The 15,882-nt window shown below is 37.0% G+C and overlaps 2 protein-coding genes across 2 annotated transcripts; both read right to left on the bottom strand.

The window, feature by feature from the left end:
• Positions 1-2,874: 2,874 nt before the first annotated feature.
• LOC132145050 (keratin, type I cytoskeletal 13-like) lies at positions 2,875-4,978 on the bottom strand. Its single transcript, XM_059555763.1, has 7 exons — positions 4,491-4,978; positions 4,235-4,317; positions 3,992-4,148; positions 3,745-3,906; positions 3,522-3,647; positions 3,221-3,441; positions 2,875-3,057 (listed from the first exon to the last, which is right to left on the bottom strand). Exons 1-7 carry the CDS (start codon positions 4,908-4,910, stop codon positions 2,925-2,927), a joined length of 1,302 nt encoding a protein of 433 aa, XP_059411746.1. The 5' UTR covers positions 4,911-4,978; the 3' UTR covers positions 2,875-2,924.
• A 5,241-nt stretch (positions 4,979-10,219) lies between these two features.
• Positions 10,220-12,263, bottom strand: LOC132145049 (keratin, type I cytoskeletal 13-like). Its single transcript, XM_059555761.1, has 7 exons — positions 11,824-12,263; positions 11,566-11,648; positions 11,323-11,479; positions 11,076-11,237; positions 10,870-10,995; positions 10,569-10,789; positions 10,220-10,400 (listed from the first exon to the last, which is right to left on the bottom strand). Exons 1-7 carry the CDS (start codon positions 12,241-12,243, stop codon positions 10,268-10,270), a joined length of 1,302 nt encoding a protein of 433 aa, XP_059411744.1. The 5' UTR covers positions 12,244-12,263; the 3' UTR covers positions 10,220-10,267.
• Between the last annotated feature and the right edge of the window lie 3,619 nt (positions 12,264-15,882).

The following is a 15,882-nucleotide window of genomic DNA, read 5'->3' as shown; positions in this document are numbered from 1 at the left end:
TCGAATCGAATTTAATTGTGAATCGAATCTAATTGAATCGTTCTAAAATTGCAAAAATCGTTCTTGAATCGAATCGAAAACCTATGAATCGTAATCGAATCGAATCGAATCGAATCGCTGCCTTGCCAAAGATTCACAGACCTAATATATATATATACACTGAAGCTCGCAGGCGGCTATGGTAAGGATCATGACATTTCCTGACCAGGAGCGAAGTGCTGCCAATCACAACACACACTGGGCCAGCTAACCAATCACAGCACATTTCGTATTTCAGAAGGAGAGCCTTCATTTGATACAGGAACTATTCAAGCCGTCCATGCCAGGAGGAGGTGTCTTAATAATGTAAAATATGTGAAAAATAATGTTTTTCGAACAACCTAGTATGAGATCCTTTTCTAGTAACCCCCCCCCCAAATAAATAAATTCAAGACTTTGTAAAAGAGCATTATAAGGAGATTAACTGACCGTAGCATTGTTTTTCAAATAAAAAAGTATGTTAACTTAGCATGTTTCTTAAATATCTGCAAGTATGCTACTAACAACTTGTTAAACAGGTTAACAAAATTCTAGCAACTAGTTAAACGTCAGAAACATGTTAGCATCATGCTAGTAACATGATAATCATGCTAGTAACATGCTAATCATGCTAGCAACATGCTATTAACTTGCTTATCATGCTAACAACATCTAAGTATCTTCACTAATAATTCTAGAATCATGCTAACAACATGCTAGCAACTTGCTAATAATGCTAGAAGCATGATAGCAACATGCTAGTAACTTGCATATCATGTTAACAACAGTCTAGTGACTTGCTAATCTTTTTAACATGCTAATCATGCTAGTAATATGCTAATCATATTAGAAACATACTAGTAACTTGCTAATCATGTTAACAAAATGTAAGCACTGCAAATCTTGCTAGTAACATGCTAATCATGTTAGAAAAATGTTAGTAACTTGCTTATCATGCTAACAAAAGGCTAACACCATGCTAGTAACATGTTAATCATGCTAGTAACATTTTATTAACTTGCTTATATGCTAACAACATACTAGTAACATTTTAACCATGCTAGAAATATGTTAGTAGCTTGCTAATCATGCTAGTAACACGCATGTTACAAACATGCTAGTGACATGCTAATTGTACTAGAAACATACTAGCAACATGCAATCATGTTAGAAAATTGGTAATAATGCTAACAACATGCTAGTAACATGCTAATCGTGCTAAAAACATATTTTATACCTATCTGTTTTTCTGATAGACTGTATTGCCTTGAAAACATTCCAACTTTAATCTTTAAAATTATTTTAACTTTCAAACTTCTCCAAACGTAAAACCTTACGACTGCAAGCTTTTAAAACGTTTTTTTTTTTTTACTTTATAGTTAGGCTTTTTTCAAGCCAATTTAAAGTTGTCTACAGACTTTTTAATCTAGTTATTATTATTATTTATATATTATAAAAATATATATTTAATACTTATAATAACTATGTATAATATAAATGTGTGTTTCCTGTTATGGCCATCCATCTGGGTTGTTTGCTCTACCTGCAGCCCAATATGCTGGACGACTCTACAGAATCCCTGCAGAGAACAGGCAGTTTGGAAAATTAATGTTAATATAATACAAATATTTGAATGGAATTTGATTAATTATACACTGTACCCAAATTTTTTAACTCAAATTCAGACTATTCAGTAAATATAATACTGAAAATAAATTAATACACCATTCTTAATATTTATACCCAATTTCTTATTCATTAATTGGCATAAAGAGTGTCATCAAGTTTCAAAATGTACGTAGAGTTCAATGTTGTCGGTATTCTGAGTGATTAAGTTAATTCCCCAAATATGGTTCACTGTTGTATAGCCATAATGCACTCTTTAATATATAATTGGGCAGTTTAGAGAAATGTTGGTCAAATCTAGGTCTGTAAGCATCGATTGTTTACTCGACCTTAAGAGCACATGCCAATTATATTACGAGAAATAAATATATGATTTGTTTCACCACAAATTATATCATGTCATTTTTATGCAAGTTATGTGAGTGTCACAATATTAATCACGTTAAGATGCCTTGATTAGAAATGTTTCCTTGGACTAATTTGACTCACTGAAGCTAATGATTTTAATCTAAAGATTGTTGTAGAGATATCCTTTTGATTTAGACTAAGTTACATAGTCTTAAGCAAAAAACGAAATGTTATATTAATCCAAATATTTTAAAAGGATATTCTCTTTCACCCATGATCTACTACATTAGTCATAACAATACTTATACTAATTAAAGTCATAATATTTCCAAAACGTTTACTTTGAATGTAATTTGTGTATGAGCTAATTGTACATTGTGACATTCACAATTGGCCTACTTGAATTTTTTCTTGCTATAATATTTAATCATTAAGTTCTGATGGGTGTCATGTCTGCATTTTATATGTATTTTTTATTACTTTTTAAATTTATTGATTTATTTATTTAGAGTCCTGATCCTAGCACTCTTGGTTTTAGGGAAGAGAAAACATTCCCTTTGTAACATCTTAGTCCTCCATATTTTCTTAAAGCTTTAACAGCTATAGAACTTGTTATTCCAGTGGATTAGTTTTTGTTTGATGTGCAATAGGTCTCAAATCCCAACATGTCTTCTTTCAGTAGAAATCACCAGCTGTCAGTCAACTTGTGAACAGTGATGGAAATTGGCTTTTTAGTTAGCGGTCATTCATTTTTTACCACAACTAGGCTAATACTAACCTAACTAATACCTTTTCCCCAATTTAAAATCTTTTGCATACATTTTTACATTGTGCCATAAAATATGACAACAAAACAGAAGACAATAAGACAGGCACTAGAAATGCATAGTTTGTGCACAGCCAGTGCAGTTTATTGATTTCATTACTATGAGTTAGGATGTTTTTGACACAGTCTCGCTTTTAGACTGGGAGGATGAGCTGACCACTTTACCATCCACCACCTCTTCCACAATGGTTACCACTTTGCGTGTAGTCGAGGATGAGCTTGAGCTTGAGGTTGAGACACTACAGAGGTACAAAAAAGTAATATTACACTACAGAAATGCCAGACAGGTATCCACATCTCACTTTAATTTTGTTTATTATAATAAACCACCACTGCTCGTTGAAAAACTGTGACACTACTGTCTAAATGTTATTCTTCAGAGATTTTGTATTGTAGTTTCACCTTATAGCCTCTCCATCCAGAAGTCTCCTGTACTCTGCAATCTCCATCTCCAGTTTGGTCTTGATGTCCAGAAGGATGCTGTACTCTTGCCCTTGGCGCTCGAGATCGGCACGAAGCTGCATCAGCTGCTCTTCCAGGCTGGTCACCTGGAACTGGTAGCTAGACAACATGGCACTGTAGCGGGCCTGTGTGTCTGCCAAAGTGCCTTCCAGCGACGCTTTCTGTTGGGGAAAGCTTAGTTATTCTGTGTTCTATGCAGTATGATGACCAAAATGAACAAGATTCATCTCTGACTGCTTACCATGCTGAGTTGGGACTGTAGCTCGATTTGAAGACTCTGGAGTGTGCGTTTACCCTCCGTGATTTTAGATCGGGATATTTGAAGGGTTTCTGTGGTCACGGTAACTACCTGGGTAAGTTCTTCACTCTATGAGAGACAGCAAAGCAGTCAGACCTTTTGTTGATTTTCATTAAAACATTGCCCTTTAAAAATAAATAAATAAAATAAAAAAATTTGACGTTACCTTAGAATGGAACCAGGCCTCAAGTTCTTTGCGGTTCTTGGCAGCAACTGCCTCGTATTGCTCACGGATTTCAGCCATGATCTTGGTCAGGTCTTCCTGTGGTGCTGCATCTACCTCTACGTTGACTTGTCCACTCATCTGGGAGCGTACTGCCAAGAGTTCCTAAAGATCCAGTGAAAACAACTGAGCATTTGCCTTACATACATTTCAAGAGGAATTACTGAGTGTGAACCCACCACCAACTTACCTCCTCATGGTTCTTTTTGAGGAAGATCAGTTCTTCTTTTAGACCCTCAATCTGCAACTCCAGATCAGATCTGGTCATTGTCAGCTCATCCAGCACCCTCCTCAGGCCAGCAATGTCTGCCTCTACAGACTGCCTCATGCTCAGCTCATTCTCATATCTCCACAAAAAAAGAAACTCATTTAAATGTTTTATACTTTTTGCAGTTGTTGAAAATGCTGTTTGTTTATGTTGCTGGTTACTTACTTGACCCTGAAGTCATCTGCAGCCAGCTTGGCATTGTCAATGCTCAAGTAGATGCCTCCATTCACACCAGTGGCATGCTGAATCTTCAGGGGCACAGATTGAAAAAAAAAAGGAGTCAAATCGCATTCTTGAGAAATCCAGTATTTTTCACATTCTCTGAATTAGGAACCATGGGATATATAGAATTGGTTAATTATTGTCTAAAGGAAGTTTAATGATTGACTTTACTATAATGTTTAATAGGTTAGTCAGGTACCTTGGTCTGGAGGTCACTGATAGTAGCGTAGTAGGCGCTGTAGTCTCGAGCAGCAGGAGTGGCCTTGCTCTCCAGGAACTGGCGAATCTTCAGCTCAATATCAGCATTGGCCTTCTCGAGGGAGCGCACCTTCTCCAGGTAGGACGCCAGACGGTCGTTGAGGTTTTGCATGGTGGCTTTCTCATTTGCAGTCACATCAACAGCATCAGACAGGTTGAAGCCAGCGCCAGCACCGAAACCAGAACCACCACCAGCAGAGAAGGAACGAGAAGCAGAGGAACTGGAGATACGGACCCCGGTTCCTCCTGCTCCTCCATAGACACTACCAGCACGCATGGCTGTGACACGACCAGCTCCTCCACCAAATTGGGAAGAACTTCCTGAAGACATGTAGGTGCGGGTGGAAAAAGAAGAAGTCATTCTGAAGAAGGCTTGTTGTCGTCCTCAACTCTGGCTGGAGAATGAGAGAGCGGATGAGTGAGGAGAAGATGACCCCTGTCCCTTTTATGTGGACAAAACCGGAAGGGACCAGATGGATTGCCTAAGGGGGTGGGCCATAAAGCCCTTGCCCCATTCCCTAAGGCAGCAGGTGTGACTGAAGACAGGTCTGTATGGTATGTTAGCATTTTAGAGTTTCACTTAAATTCCTCCATAATTCCTTACATTTTGCCCTAAGCATGAAGCCATTGATTGACAGAGATATATATTTTGAGCAAACAATTTTGTTTAATTAACTAATTTATTTCTACTTTAAATAAACTTTGAATGTTTGAATTAGGAATGCATGGTATATTGGCCATAATATCCTATCAGTCTAGTAAGTAAAAATGGAATAATATATTTTATTTAATATATTTAGTAAACCAGCTAAACTGGAATATGCATAGTTGGTCTTTCTTTTGTTAAACACAAATAAAATTAAATGGTTACTTAAAGCCTACAAGATATATTTTTTTGTACTACACCACATACATTTTTATTATTCTTTGTTAAATTCTTTACTCTACATAGGTGTCTATCATTTCTTTACTCCAGTCGTTCATAATAGACCAATTTTAAATTTGGGGGTTAAAAAAAGTTTTTTTTTTTTCCTGAACTGAAAAGCAGTTTTCCACTACACATGTTAGCTGCTGACACATAAAGCTTGTACAAATGTGGATGTCCAAAGTGAGTATTTTTTGTATGTATAATAATATAAATGACCAATTCTTTCCATTAATGAAAAATCCATTACCTAGTTTACATGTTTTTTTATTAATTCTTTTTTTTTTTTAGCAGATTGTGAATTTAAACAAAGCAAGTTGTTGCCTAATGATACTGTTGCATCAAAAGGAGCTATATTAAACATCAAGCGATTAAAAGCAAGTTTAGCTGGTCTGAAGTGGGTTTCAGTGAAAGTGAAGTGACATTCAGCCAAGTATGGTGACCCATACTCAGAATTTGTGCTCTGCATTTAACCCATCCGAAGTGCACACACACAGAGCAGTGAACACACACACACACTGTGAGCACACACCCGGAGCAGTGGACAGCCATTTATGCTGCGGCGCCCGGGGAGCAGTTGGGGGTTCGATGCCTTGCTCAAGGGCACCTAAGTCGTGGTATTGAAGGTGGAGAGAGAACTGTACATGCACTCCCCCCACCCACAATTCCTGCCGGCCCGGGACTCGAACTCACAACCTTTCGATTGGGAGTCCGACTCTCTAACCATTAGGCCACGACTCCCCCTTTCAGGTGATCTGCTAATGATAATCAGGATTATTGCAAATAGAATGTTTTATGCTTGTGTGTAACCAAGTTGTGTTGTTCAACTTTTAAATATTTTGAGTTTGGAGTGAATGTTATACTGAAGAGCTTAACACATTGAATATTTATATCAGTGTTTCACTCTAAAAAAATAAATGAATTTATTATAGAAATTATTTGTAGTTAGAAGTAATTCTTGTGTGATGATTTTTAGATTTTGCTTTCAGTTTTAACTAATTCTGACCCATATTACATTGAAGCTACAGGAGGCAATGTGCATAAACTTTGTTGGGTCCCTCCCGGTAAGTATGTGGTCATGCAACAAAATGTATTTTATGGCACAACACTTGCTGCAGGGGCAGTCACCCAGAGCAGTGTTTCTCAAACCTGTTTCTAGAGGCACATTGTTGAATCAGGTTTTTAATGAGGAAAAGTTTGAAAATAGGTATTGTTGGTGCTGGCCTAGAGCTAAAGATTGTGTCTTTTGCTCAGGGCCACACAGGTGATGACCATTTAAGGTTTGATCCTGTAACCTTTACCAGGCTATGTCAGTTTAGTGGTATTGCTCACAAACCTTTGGTGCTTTTATATGCGATATGCGATATGTTGAGGGAAGAAACAAACACGTTTGGATGATTACATGAGACATTATGTGCTGCAGACGACGAATCAAGTAAGTATAGCCTATCTTCATATACATTTTCTTAATTTAGTCTTGCCATTAATGTGGCTTTCATCCTAACGCAGTTCTTGCTATATGAACTCAGGAGGTTGAATTAATCGCATAATTTATCCCTGACTGCATTATGATAATTGGAATGTGATCGCGCATGTGTGGACTAAAGAAATTGGAGCTACTGAACAAAATTCAGAGATCTGATGTTGTAATATTTAATGTACATAATCGATATTATAACCACCAGCAATATTCAATATATCAGCCACCTCTAGAAATATTGCTGTTTTTTCTTTTTCTTTTTGCATTTAAAGAGCGAGATGTTCCATTACTGCTTGTGTTTGTGATGTAATATGTTTCTATCTGGAGTTATTAATTTTTGCAGGATCAGTACAGTTTTGTTTCTGGAGATACAATGTAGAGACACATACCAGTACTGAAGAGGTGATGTTAGAAGTTTTTAATGAATTGTTGACCAGTCAGCTCACCCTGATCACACAAGACAAGCTAAAAGTGCTATATTAAGTCAGTATCCCTATGGATTTGAACTGCTTTGAATCTTTTCCATTTGCAAGTAATATATTCCCTTCTGTGCATTTACAGACCCCCCTCTAATCAACATATTTTACAGGTAACAAACCAAAGGATGAGGACAGTAGTTTTTCTGTGCCAGCCGTGGTTCATACAGAAACATCCTTTGTGAAGATGTGTGAGAGAAGCTTACAAGGCAAGATTTAGTTTTTTTTATAAAAGAAAAAAAAGGGATATTTATATATTTTTGGTAATTGGAAGAGTTATGTTTTATTCCCTGTAAAGTAGGAATAATGAATTTTGTAAAAATGTAATCTATTTTTAAAGCCCAGTGTCAATGAAGATGGTGTGATCAGTGGAATTCTGCTGTTTATGGGAAATCTGAAGGAGCATCTCCCAGTATTCTTCCACCATGTTGCCCTGATGATTGAGGTAATGTTAATTCAGCTCTTAGGTAATGCAGATGTGGTCAAAAGTTTACACACACCTTGCAGAAGATACTGCTTCATCAGAGTAGTAAATGTATTTTTTTGAGTTATTCTACCTCTCTACCCTCTTACTGCTTAAATTATTAACATTTTACTGATACTGCAATGTGTATATAAACTTTAGACTGCAACTTTGTTTATTGCTTTCACTCAACTGAACCAATTATAATGGCTGGAAATGTTTTATAACAATTGTTCTTCTTTCCTCAAGGAAACTTTTTGGACTTTCCTGCCTCTTTGGATCATTTTTCCGTTCACACAGACTGGAGAGATGATCTGCAGCTTCATGATGTGTGAAGTTTAGTGCCGATGGAGAGCTTCTGGGACATTGACAGACAGCCCATCCCATCAAGTTCATTTGGAGTTTTTTTTTATTAATTAATTTATTTAGTGAAACTTGTATTCACTAATGCTGTAGTAAGATTTTAGAAGAAAACTTTCAGTCCTGTTTAATGTTGGTGCTAGTAAAGGTTTAGTCTAAGCCAGGATCATAGTTCAAAAAGGACATTTAAGTCATTTTCTTTGACATGCCTTAGAAAAAACATTACTGGTGTGCATCTTGAGACAAAACAAAGGCACTGGTATTTTTAGAGATCAGTCAGTGCAAGTTTCTATCAGTTTTCTATCAGTTTTCTATCAGTTATCACATTTTAGTCTTGGGCTGGTCTTAATCCTTGTCTGTGAAACCAGGGGTACAAGTAACCCACTTTGATAATGTTTTACAATAAGGTCTTATTTGTTGTACATGGATAGATAATTTTCTTTCTTTCTTTTGTATTAAATGAGTGTCATTAGTGTGTTAGTAATCCTATATGTTATGGCGACAAAATGACTCCACAAGTATAGTGATACCAGTAAATTTTGACCTTGTGGACATTTTTAGGTCCCCGATGAGGAAACCGGTTTACACATCTTGTTTTCTGTGATGGTGAAATTAACATTGTTCTCCAGACTCTGTATAGTGTTGGGTTTTTCTTGTGCATCAGCAAAAAGCATTTTTGTGTATTTGTTTTAGAGATTGATTTGTCAATAAATGTAGAGAGTTTACCATTTAGTGTTTTTGCTTTGATTGTAACTAGGTTATTAAGAGGTTATTATTATTATTTAATATACTCAATTTCAACTTCATTGCCAGAGATATATGACATTGAAGTATATTTTAGTTCACATTAATTGCTTATTCAGAAATACATATTTACCATATTTCAAAACACATATAAAATATACTTAAGTCCCACTTAATTGGTTCAAAAATATCACTCAAAAGTTAAACTAATTGCAATTAATGTAATTTTAAATTGTAATATTTTTGAAATTAATTACAAATAATATGCATTTATGTGGTCAAAAACATTACATTTAATTCACACTTAAGTATATTGTTAACTGACATTAAAGTGTATTTTAGTTCACATTAATTGCAAGTCAGTACATTAATAGTACACTTTAAGCACGTTTTAAAGACACTAAAAGCAATTCGGAACATATAATTGTACATATAAAGATGTACTAAAAAGTGCCACTTAAGTCCCACTTAAGTTGTTCAAACAAATCACTCAAAAGTTCAACTTATTGCATTTAATATAACTTTAAAATGTGATACATTTGAAATTAATTACAAATACAATGTACTTAAGCGGCGAAAATAACATATTTAATTTGCATTTATGTGTGTTCTTTTAAAGTATATTATTTCCGCAATAAGCACACTTTATAAAAGTATACTTAAGTGCACTTCTTTTTCACAAGGGCTAATTAAAGTCATAATATTTTCAAAATGTTTAACTTACTGTACTTTGAATCGAATTTGTGTATGGGCTAATTGTACATTGTGACATTCCCAATCAGCCTACTTCAATGTTTTCTTGCTGTAATATTTAATACTTAAGTACTGATGGGGGTGTCATGTCCTAGCACTTAAATATTCTCTTTGTAACATCTTAGTTCTCCACATTTTCTTAAAGCTTTAAAAACTATAGAACTTGTTATTCCAGTGGATTAGTTTTGTTTGACGTGTGATATGTCTCAAATCCCAAGATGTCATCATCTTTCAGTAGAAATCACCAGCTGTCTGCTAGAGTAGCTACTCTTTAACCTTTCAAGTCAACTTGGGAACAGCGATGGAATTTGGCTTTTTAGATAGCTGTCATTCTTTTTTTTTTTTTTACCACAACTACGCTAATACTAGCAGATCTACTTTTTCCCCCATTTAAAATCTTTTGCATACATTTTTACATTGTGCCATAAAATATGACAACAAAACGTAAGTAAGACAGGCACTAGAAATGCATAGTTTGTGCACAGTCAGTGCAGTTTATTGATTTCATCACTATGAGTTAGGATGTTTTTGACATAGTCTCGCTTTTAGACTGGGCGGATGAGCTGACCACTTTGCCATCCACCACCTCTTCCACAATGGTTACCACTTTGCGTGTAGTCGAGGATGAGCTTGAGCTTGAGGTTGAGACACTGCAGAGGTACAAACAAGTAATATTACACTACAGAAATACCAGACAGGTATCCACATCTCACTTTAATTTTGTTTATTATAATAAACCACCACTGCTCGTTCAAAAACAGTGACACTACTGTCTAAATGTTATTATTCACAGATTTTGTATTGTAGTTGTGTCTCACCTTATAGCCTCTCCATCCAGAAGTCTCCTGTACTCTGCAATCTCCATCTCCAGTTTGGTCTTGATGTCCAGAAGGATGCTGTACTCTTGCCCTTGGCGCTCGAGATCGGCACGAAGCTGCATCAGCTGCTCTTCCAGGCTGGTCACCTGGAACTGGTAGCTAGACAACATGGCACTGTAGCGGGCCTGTGTGTCTGCCAAAGTGCCTTCCAGCGACGCTTTCTGTTGGGGAAAGCTTAGTTATTCTGTGTTCTATGCAGTATGATGACCAAAATGAACAAGATTCATCTCTGCCTGCTTACCATGCTGAGTTGGGACTGTAGCTCGATTTGAAGACTCTGGAGTGTGCGTTTAACCTCCGTGATTTCAGATCGGGATATTTGAAGGGTTTCTGTGGTCACGGTAACTTCCTTGGTAAGGGCTTCACTCTATGAGAGACAGCAAAGCAGTCAGACCTTTTGTTAATTTATTAAAACATTGCCCTTAAAAAAAAAATCTCTGACGTTACCTTAGAATGGAACCAGGCCTCGAGTTCTTTGCGGTTCTTGGCAGCAACTGCCTCGTATTGCTCACGGATTTCAGCCATGATCTTGGTCAGGTCTTCCTGTGGTGCTGCATCTACCTCTACATTGACTTGTCCACTCATCTGGGAGCGTACTGCCAAGAGTTCCTAAAGATCCAGTGAAAACAACTGAGCATTTGCCTTAAATACATTTCAAGAGGAATTACTGAGTGTGAACCCACCACCAACTTACCTCCTCATGGTTCTTTTTGAGGAAGATCAGTTCTTCTTTTAGACCCTCAATCTGCAACTCCAGATCAGATCTGGTCATTGTCAGCTCATCCAGCACCCTCCTCAGGCCAGCAATGTCTGCCTCTACAGACTGCCTCATGCTCAGCTCATTCTCATATCTCCACAAAAAAACAATCTCATTTAAATGCTTTAGACTTTTTGCAGTTGTTGAAAATGCTGTTTGTTTATGTTGCTGGTTACTTACTTGACCCTGAAGTCATCTGCAGCCAGCTTGGCATTGTCAATGCTCAAGTAGATGCCTCCATTCACACCAGTGGCATGCTGAATCTTCAGGGGCACAGATTGAAAAAAAAAAGGAGTCAAATCGCATTCTTGAGAAATCCAGTATTTTTCACATTCTCTGAATTAGGAACCATGGGATGTATAGAATTGGTTAATTATTGTCTAAAGGAAGTTTAATGATTGACTTTACTATCATGTTTTTAATAGGTTAGTCAGGTACCTTGGTCTGGAGGTCACTGATAGTAGCGTAGTAGGCGCTGTAGTCTCGAGCAGCAGGAGTGGCCTTGCTCTCCAGGAACTGGCGAATCTTCAGCTCAATATCAGCATTGGCCTTCTCGAGGGAGCGCACCTTCTCCAGGTAGGACGCCAGACGGTCGTTGAGGTTTTGCATGGTGGCTTTCTCATTTGCAGTCACATCAACAGCATCAGACAGGTTGAAGCCAGCGCCAGCACCGAAACCAGAACCACCACCAGCAGAGAAGGAACGAGAAGCAGAGGAACTGGAGATACGGACCCCGGTTCCTCCTGCTCCTCCATAGACACTACCAGCACGCATGGCTGTGACACGACCAGCTCCTCCACCAAATTGGGAAGAACTTCCTGAAGACATGTAGGTGCGGGTGGAAAAAGAAGAAGTCATTCTGGAGAAGGCTTGTTGTCGTCCTCAACTCTGGCTGGAGAATGAGAGAGCGGATGAGTGAGAAGAAGATGACCCCTGTCCCTTTTATGTGGACAAAACTGGGAGGGACCAGATGGATTGCCTAAGGGGGTGGGCCATAAAACCCTTGCCCCATTCCCTAATGCAGCAGGTGTGGCTGAAGACAGGTCTGTATGGTATGTTAGCATTTTAGAGTTTCACTTAAATTCCTCCATAATTCCTTACATTTTGCCCTAAGCATGAAGCCATTGATTGATAGAGATGTATTTTTTGAGCAAACTATTTTGTTTAATTAACTAATTTCTTTCTCCTTTAATGAATATTTTAATGTTTAATCAGGATTGCATGGTATATTGGCCATCATATCCTATCAGTCTAGTAAGTTAAAATGGAATAATATATTTAATTAAATATATTTAGTAAAACATATCTAAACTGGACCCCCTTGTTAAACACAAATAAAATTAAATGCTTACTTAAAGACTAAAAAAAAAAAAAAAAAAAAAAAAATATATATATATATATATATATATATATATATATATGTATATATATATATATATATTGTGCTGGACACATACATTTTATTATTCTTTGTTATATTCTTTGCTCTACATAAGTGTCTATCATTTCTTTATTCCAGTGGTTCATAATAGGCCAATTTTAAAATTTGGAGTTAAAAATTTTTTTTTTGTTTTTGTTTTCCCTGAACTGTAAAGCAGTTTTCCACTACACATGTTAGCTGGTGACACATAAATTTTGTACAAATGTGGATGTCCAAAGTGAGTATTTATGTATGTATAATAATATAAATTACCAGTTCTTTGCATTGATTAAAAATGAATCAAAATGAATGAATTAAAATTCTTTTTTTTTTACAGATTGAAAATTTAAACAATGCAGTTGTTGCCTAATGACACTGTTGCATTAAAATGAAATATATATAACACCAAGCGATTAAAAGCAGGTTTAGCTGGTCTGAAGTGGGTTTCAGGTGACCTGCTAATGATAATCAGGATTGTTGCAAATAGAAAGTTTTATTCTTGTGTGTAACCAAGTTGTTTTGTTCAATATTTCGAGTTTGGAGTGAATGTTATACTGAAGAGCTTAACACATTGAATATTTATATCAGTGTTTCACTCTAAAAAATAAATGAATTTATTATAGAAATTATTTGTAGTTAGAAGTAATTCTTGAGTGATGATCCGTTTTAACTAATTCTGACCTATATTACATTGAAGCTACAGGAGGCAATGTGCATAAACTTTGTTGGGTCCCTCCCGGTAAGTATGTGGTCATGCAACAAAATGTATTTTATGGCACAACACTTGCTGCAGGGGCAGTCACCCAGAGCAGTGTTTGTCAAACCTGTTTCTAGAGGCACATTGTTGAATCAGGTTTTTAATGAGGAAAAGTTTGAAAATAGGTATTGTTGGTGCTGGACTAGAGCTAAAGGTTGTGTCTTTTGCTCAGGGCCACACAGGTGATGACCATTTAAGGTTTGATCCTGTAACCTTTACCAGGCTATGTCAGTTTAGTGGTATTGCTTACAAACATTTGGTGCTTTTATAGGCAAACAGTTTTAAATACACATCATGCAAATGTTAATATTGATTCATTATATATACATACACAGTCACCGGCCACTTTAGGTACACCTGTTCATTTGCTTGGTAACACAAATTGCTAATCAGCCAATCACATGGCAGCAACTCAAAGCATTTAGGCATCCAGATGTGGTGAAGACGATTGCTGAAGTTCAAACCGAGCACCAGGATGGGGAAGAAAGGGGATTTAAGTGACTTTGAATGTGGAATGGTTGTTGGTGCCATTGTTGCTCTGCATTTAACCCATCCAAGTGCACACACACAGCAGTGAGAAGTGAACACACCATGAACACACACCCGGAGCAGTCTCTATTTTTCTTATGTTAAACAAGTTATAAACTCTGTTAAGAAGGTCCATGTTCCATGTACAGGTTCATCTCAATAAATTATAATGTTGTGGAAAAGTTCATTTATTTCAGTAATTCAACTCAAATTGTGAAACTCGTGTATTAAATAAATTCAGTGCACACAGATTGAAGTAGTTTAAGTCTTTGGCTGTTTTAAATGAGATGATTTTGGATCACATTTAACAAAAACCCACCAATTCACTATCTCAACAAATTAGAATATGGTGACATGCCAGTCAGCTAATCAACTTAAAACACCTGCAAAGTTTTCCTTAGCCTTCAAAATGGTCTCACAGTTTGGTTCACTAGTGACACAATAATGGGGAAGACTGCAGATATGTAAGTTGTTCACAAGACAATCACTGACACCTTTCACAAGGAGGATAAGCCACAAACATTCATTGCCAAAGAAGCTGGCTGTTCACAGAGTGCTGTATCAGAGCATGTTAACAGAAAGTTGAGTGAAAAAAAAAAATTTGGGAGAAAAAGATGCACAACAAACTGAGAGAACTGCAGCCTTATGAGGATTGTCAAGTAAAATGTATTCAAGAATTTGAGTGAACTTCACAAGGAATGGACTGAGGCTGGGGTCAAGGTATGAAGAGCCACCACACACAGACGTGTCAATGAATTTGCTGAACCACAGACAATGTCAAAGCCGTCTTACCTGAGCTAAAGAGAAGAAGAACTTGACTGTTGCCCAGTGGTCCAAAGTCCTCTTTTCAGATGAGAGCAAGTTTTATACTTCATTTGGAAACCAAGTTCCCAGAGTCTGGAGGACTGCATTTTTCCATCTCAAAAATATATCTTAATTACGGCCTATGCTCTCAATGTCAAATGCAGAAATGTTAATCCATGCATTTATGACCTCAAGGTTGGATTATTGTAATGCTTTATTTGGTGGTTGTTCTGCACGCTTAGTAAAAAACCAAAGCTAATCCAAAATGCAGCAGCAAGAGTTCATACTAGAACCAGGAAGTATGACCATATTAGCCCTGTCCTGTCAACACTGCACTGGCTCCCTATCAAACATTGTATAGATTTTAAAATATTGCTTATTACTTACAAAGCCCTGAATGGTTTAGCACCTCAGTATTTGAATGAGCTCCTTTTACATTATAATCCTCTACGTCCGCTACATTCTCAAAACTCTATCCTAGAATATCAAAATCAACTGCGGGCGGCAGATCCTTTTCCTATTTGGTGCCTAAACTCTGGAATAACCGACCTAACATTGTTTGGGAGGCAGTCACACTCTTGCAGTTTAAATCTAGATTAAAGACCCATCTCTTTAACCTGGCATACACATAACATACTAATATGCTTTTAATATCCAAATCCGTTAAAGGATTTTTAGGCTGCATTAATAAGGTCAACCGGAACCGGAAACACTTCCCATAACACCCTATGTACTTGCTACATCATTAGAAGAATGGCATCTACGCTAATATTTGTCTGTTTCTCTCTTGTTCCGAGGTCACCGTGTCCACCAGATCCAGTACGTATCCAGACCATATGGTGGATCAGCACCTAGAAAGGACCTCTATTGCCCTGAAAAACAGCGGAGACCAGGACAACTAGAGCCCCAGATACAGATCCCCTGTAAAGACCTTGTCTCAGAGGACCACCAGGACAAGACCACAGGAAACAGAGGATTCTTCTGCACA

The sequence above is a fragment of the Carassius carassius genome, chromosome 8, assembly GCF_963082965.1.
Source record: "Carassius carassius chromosome 8, fCarCar2.1, whole genome shotgun sequence".
Lineage (NCBI taxonomy): Eukaryota > Metazoa > Chordata > Actinopteri > Cypriniformes > Cyprinidae > Carassius > Carassius carassius.
This window is presented reverse-complemented; position numbering and strand designations above follow the sequence as displayed.

Excerpts from the sequence above, each read along its gene's own strand:
- LOC132145050 (XM_059555763.1), bottom strand. The coding sequence starts at position 4,910 with ATGACTTCTTCTTTTTCCACCCGCACCTACATGTCTTCAGGAAGTTCT. Across the intron at positions 4,149-4,234 it reads GCAGATGACTTCAGGGTCAA|ATATGAGAATGAGCTGAGCA; the intron begins GTAAGTAACCAG and ends TTTTTTGTGGAG. Across the intron at positions 3,907-3,991 it reads TCAAAAAGAACCATGAGGAG|GAACTCTTGGCAGTACGCTC; the intron begins GTAAGTTGGTGG and ends CTGGATCTTTAG.
- LOC132145049 (XM_059555761.1), bottom strand. The coding sequence starts at position 12,243 with ATGACTTCTTCTTTTTCCACCCGCACCTACATGTCTTCAGGAAGTTCT. Across the intron at positions 11,649-11,823 it reads TCAGTGACCTCCAGACCAAG|ATTCAGCATGCCACTGGTGT; the intron begins GTACCTGACTAA and ends GTGCCCCTGAAG. Across the intron at positions 10,401-10,568 it reads CTGGATGGAGAGGCTATAAG|TGTCTCAACCTCAAGCTCAA; the intron begins GTGAGACACAAC and ends GTACCTCTGCAG.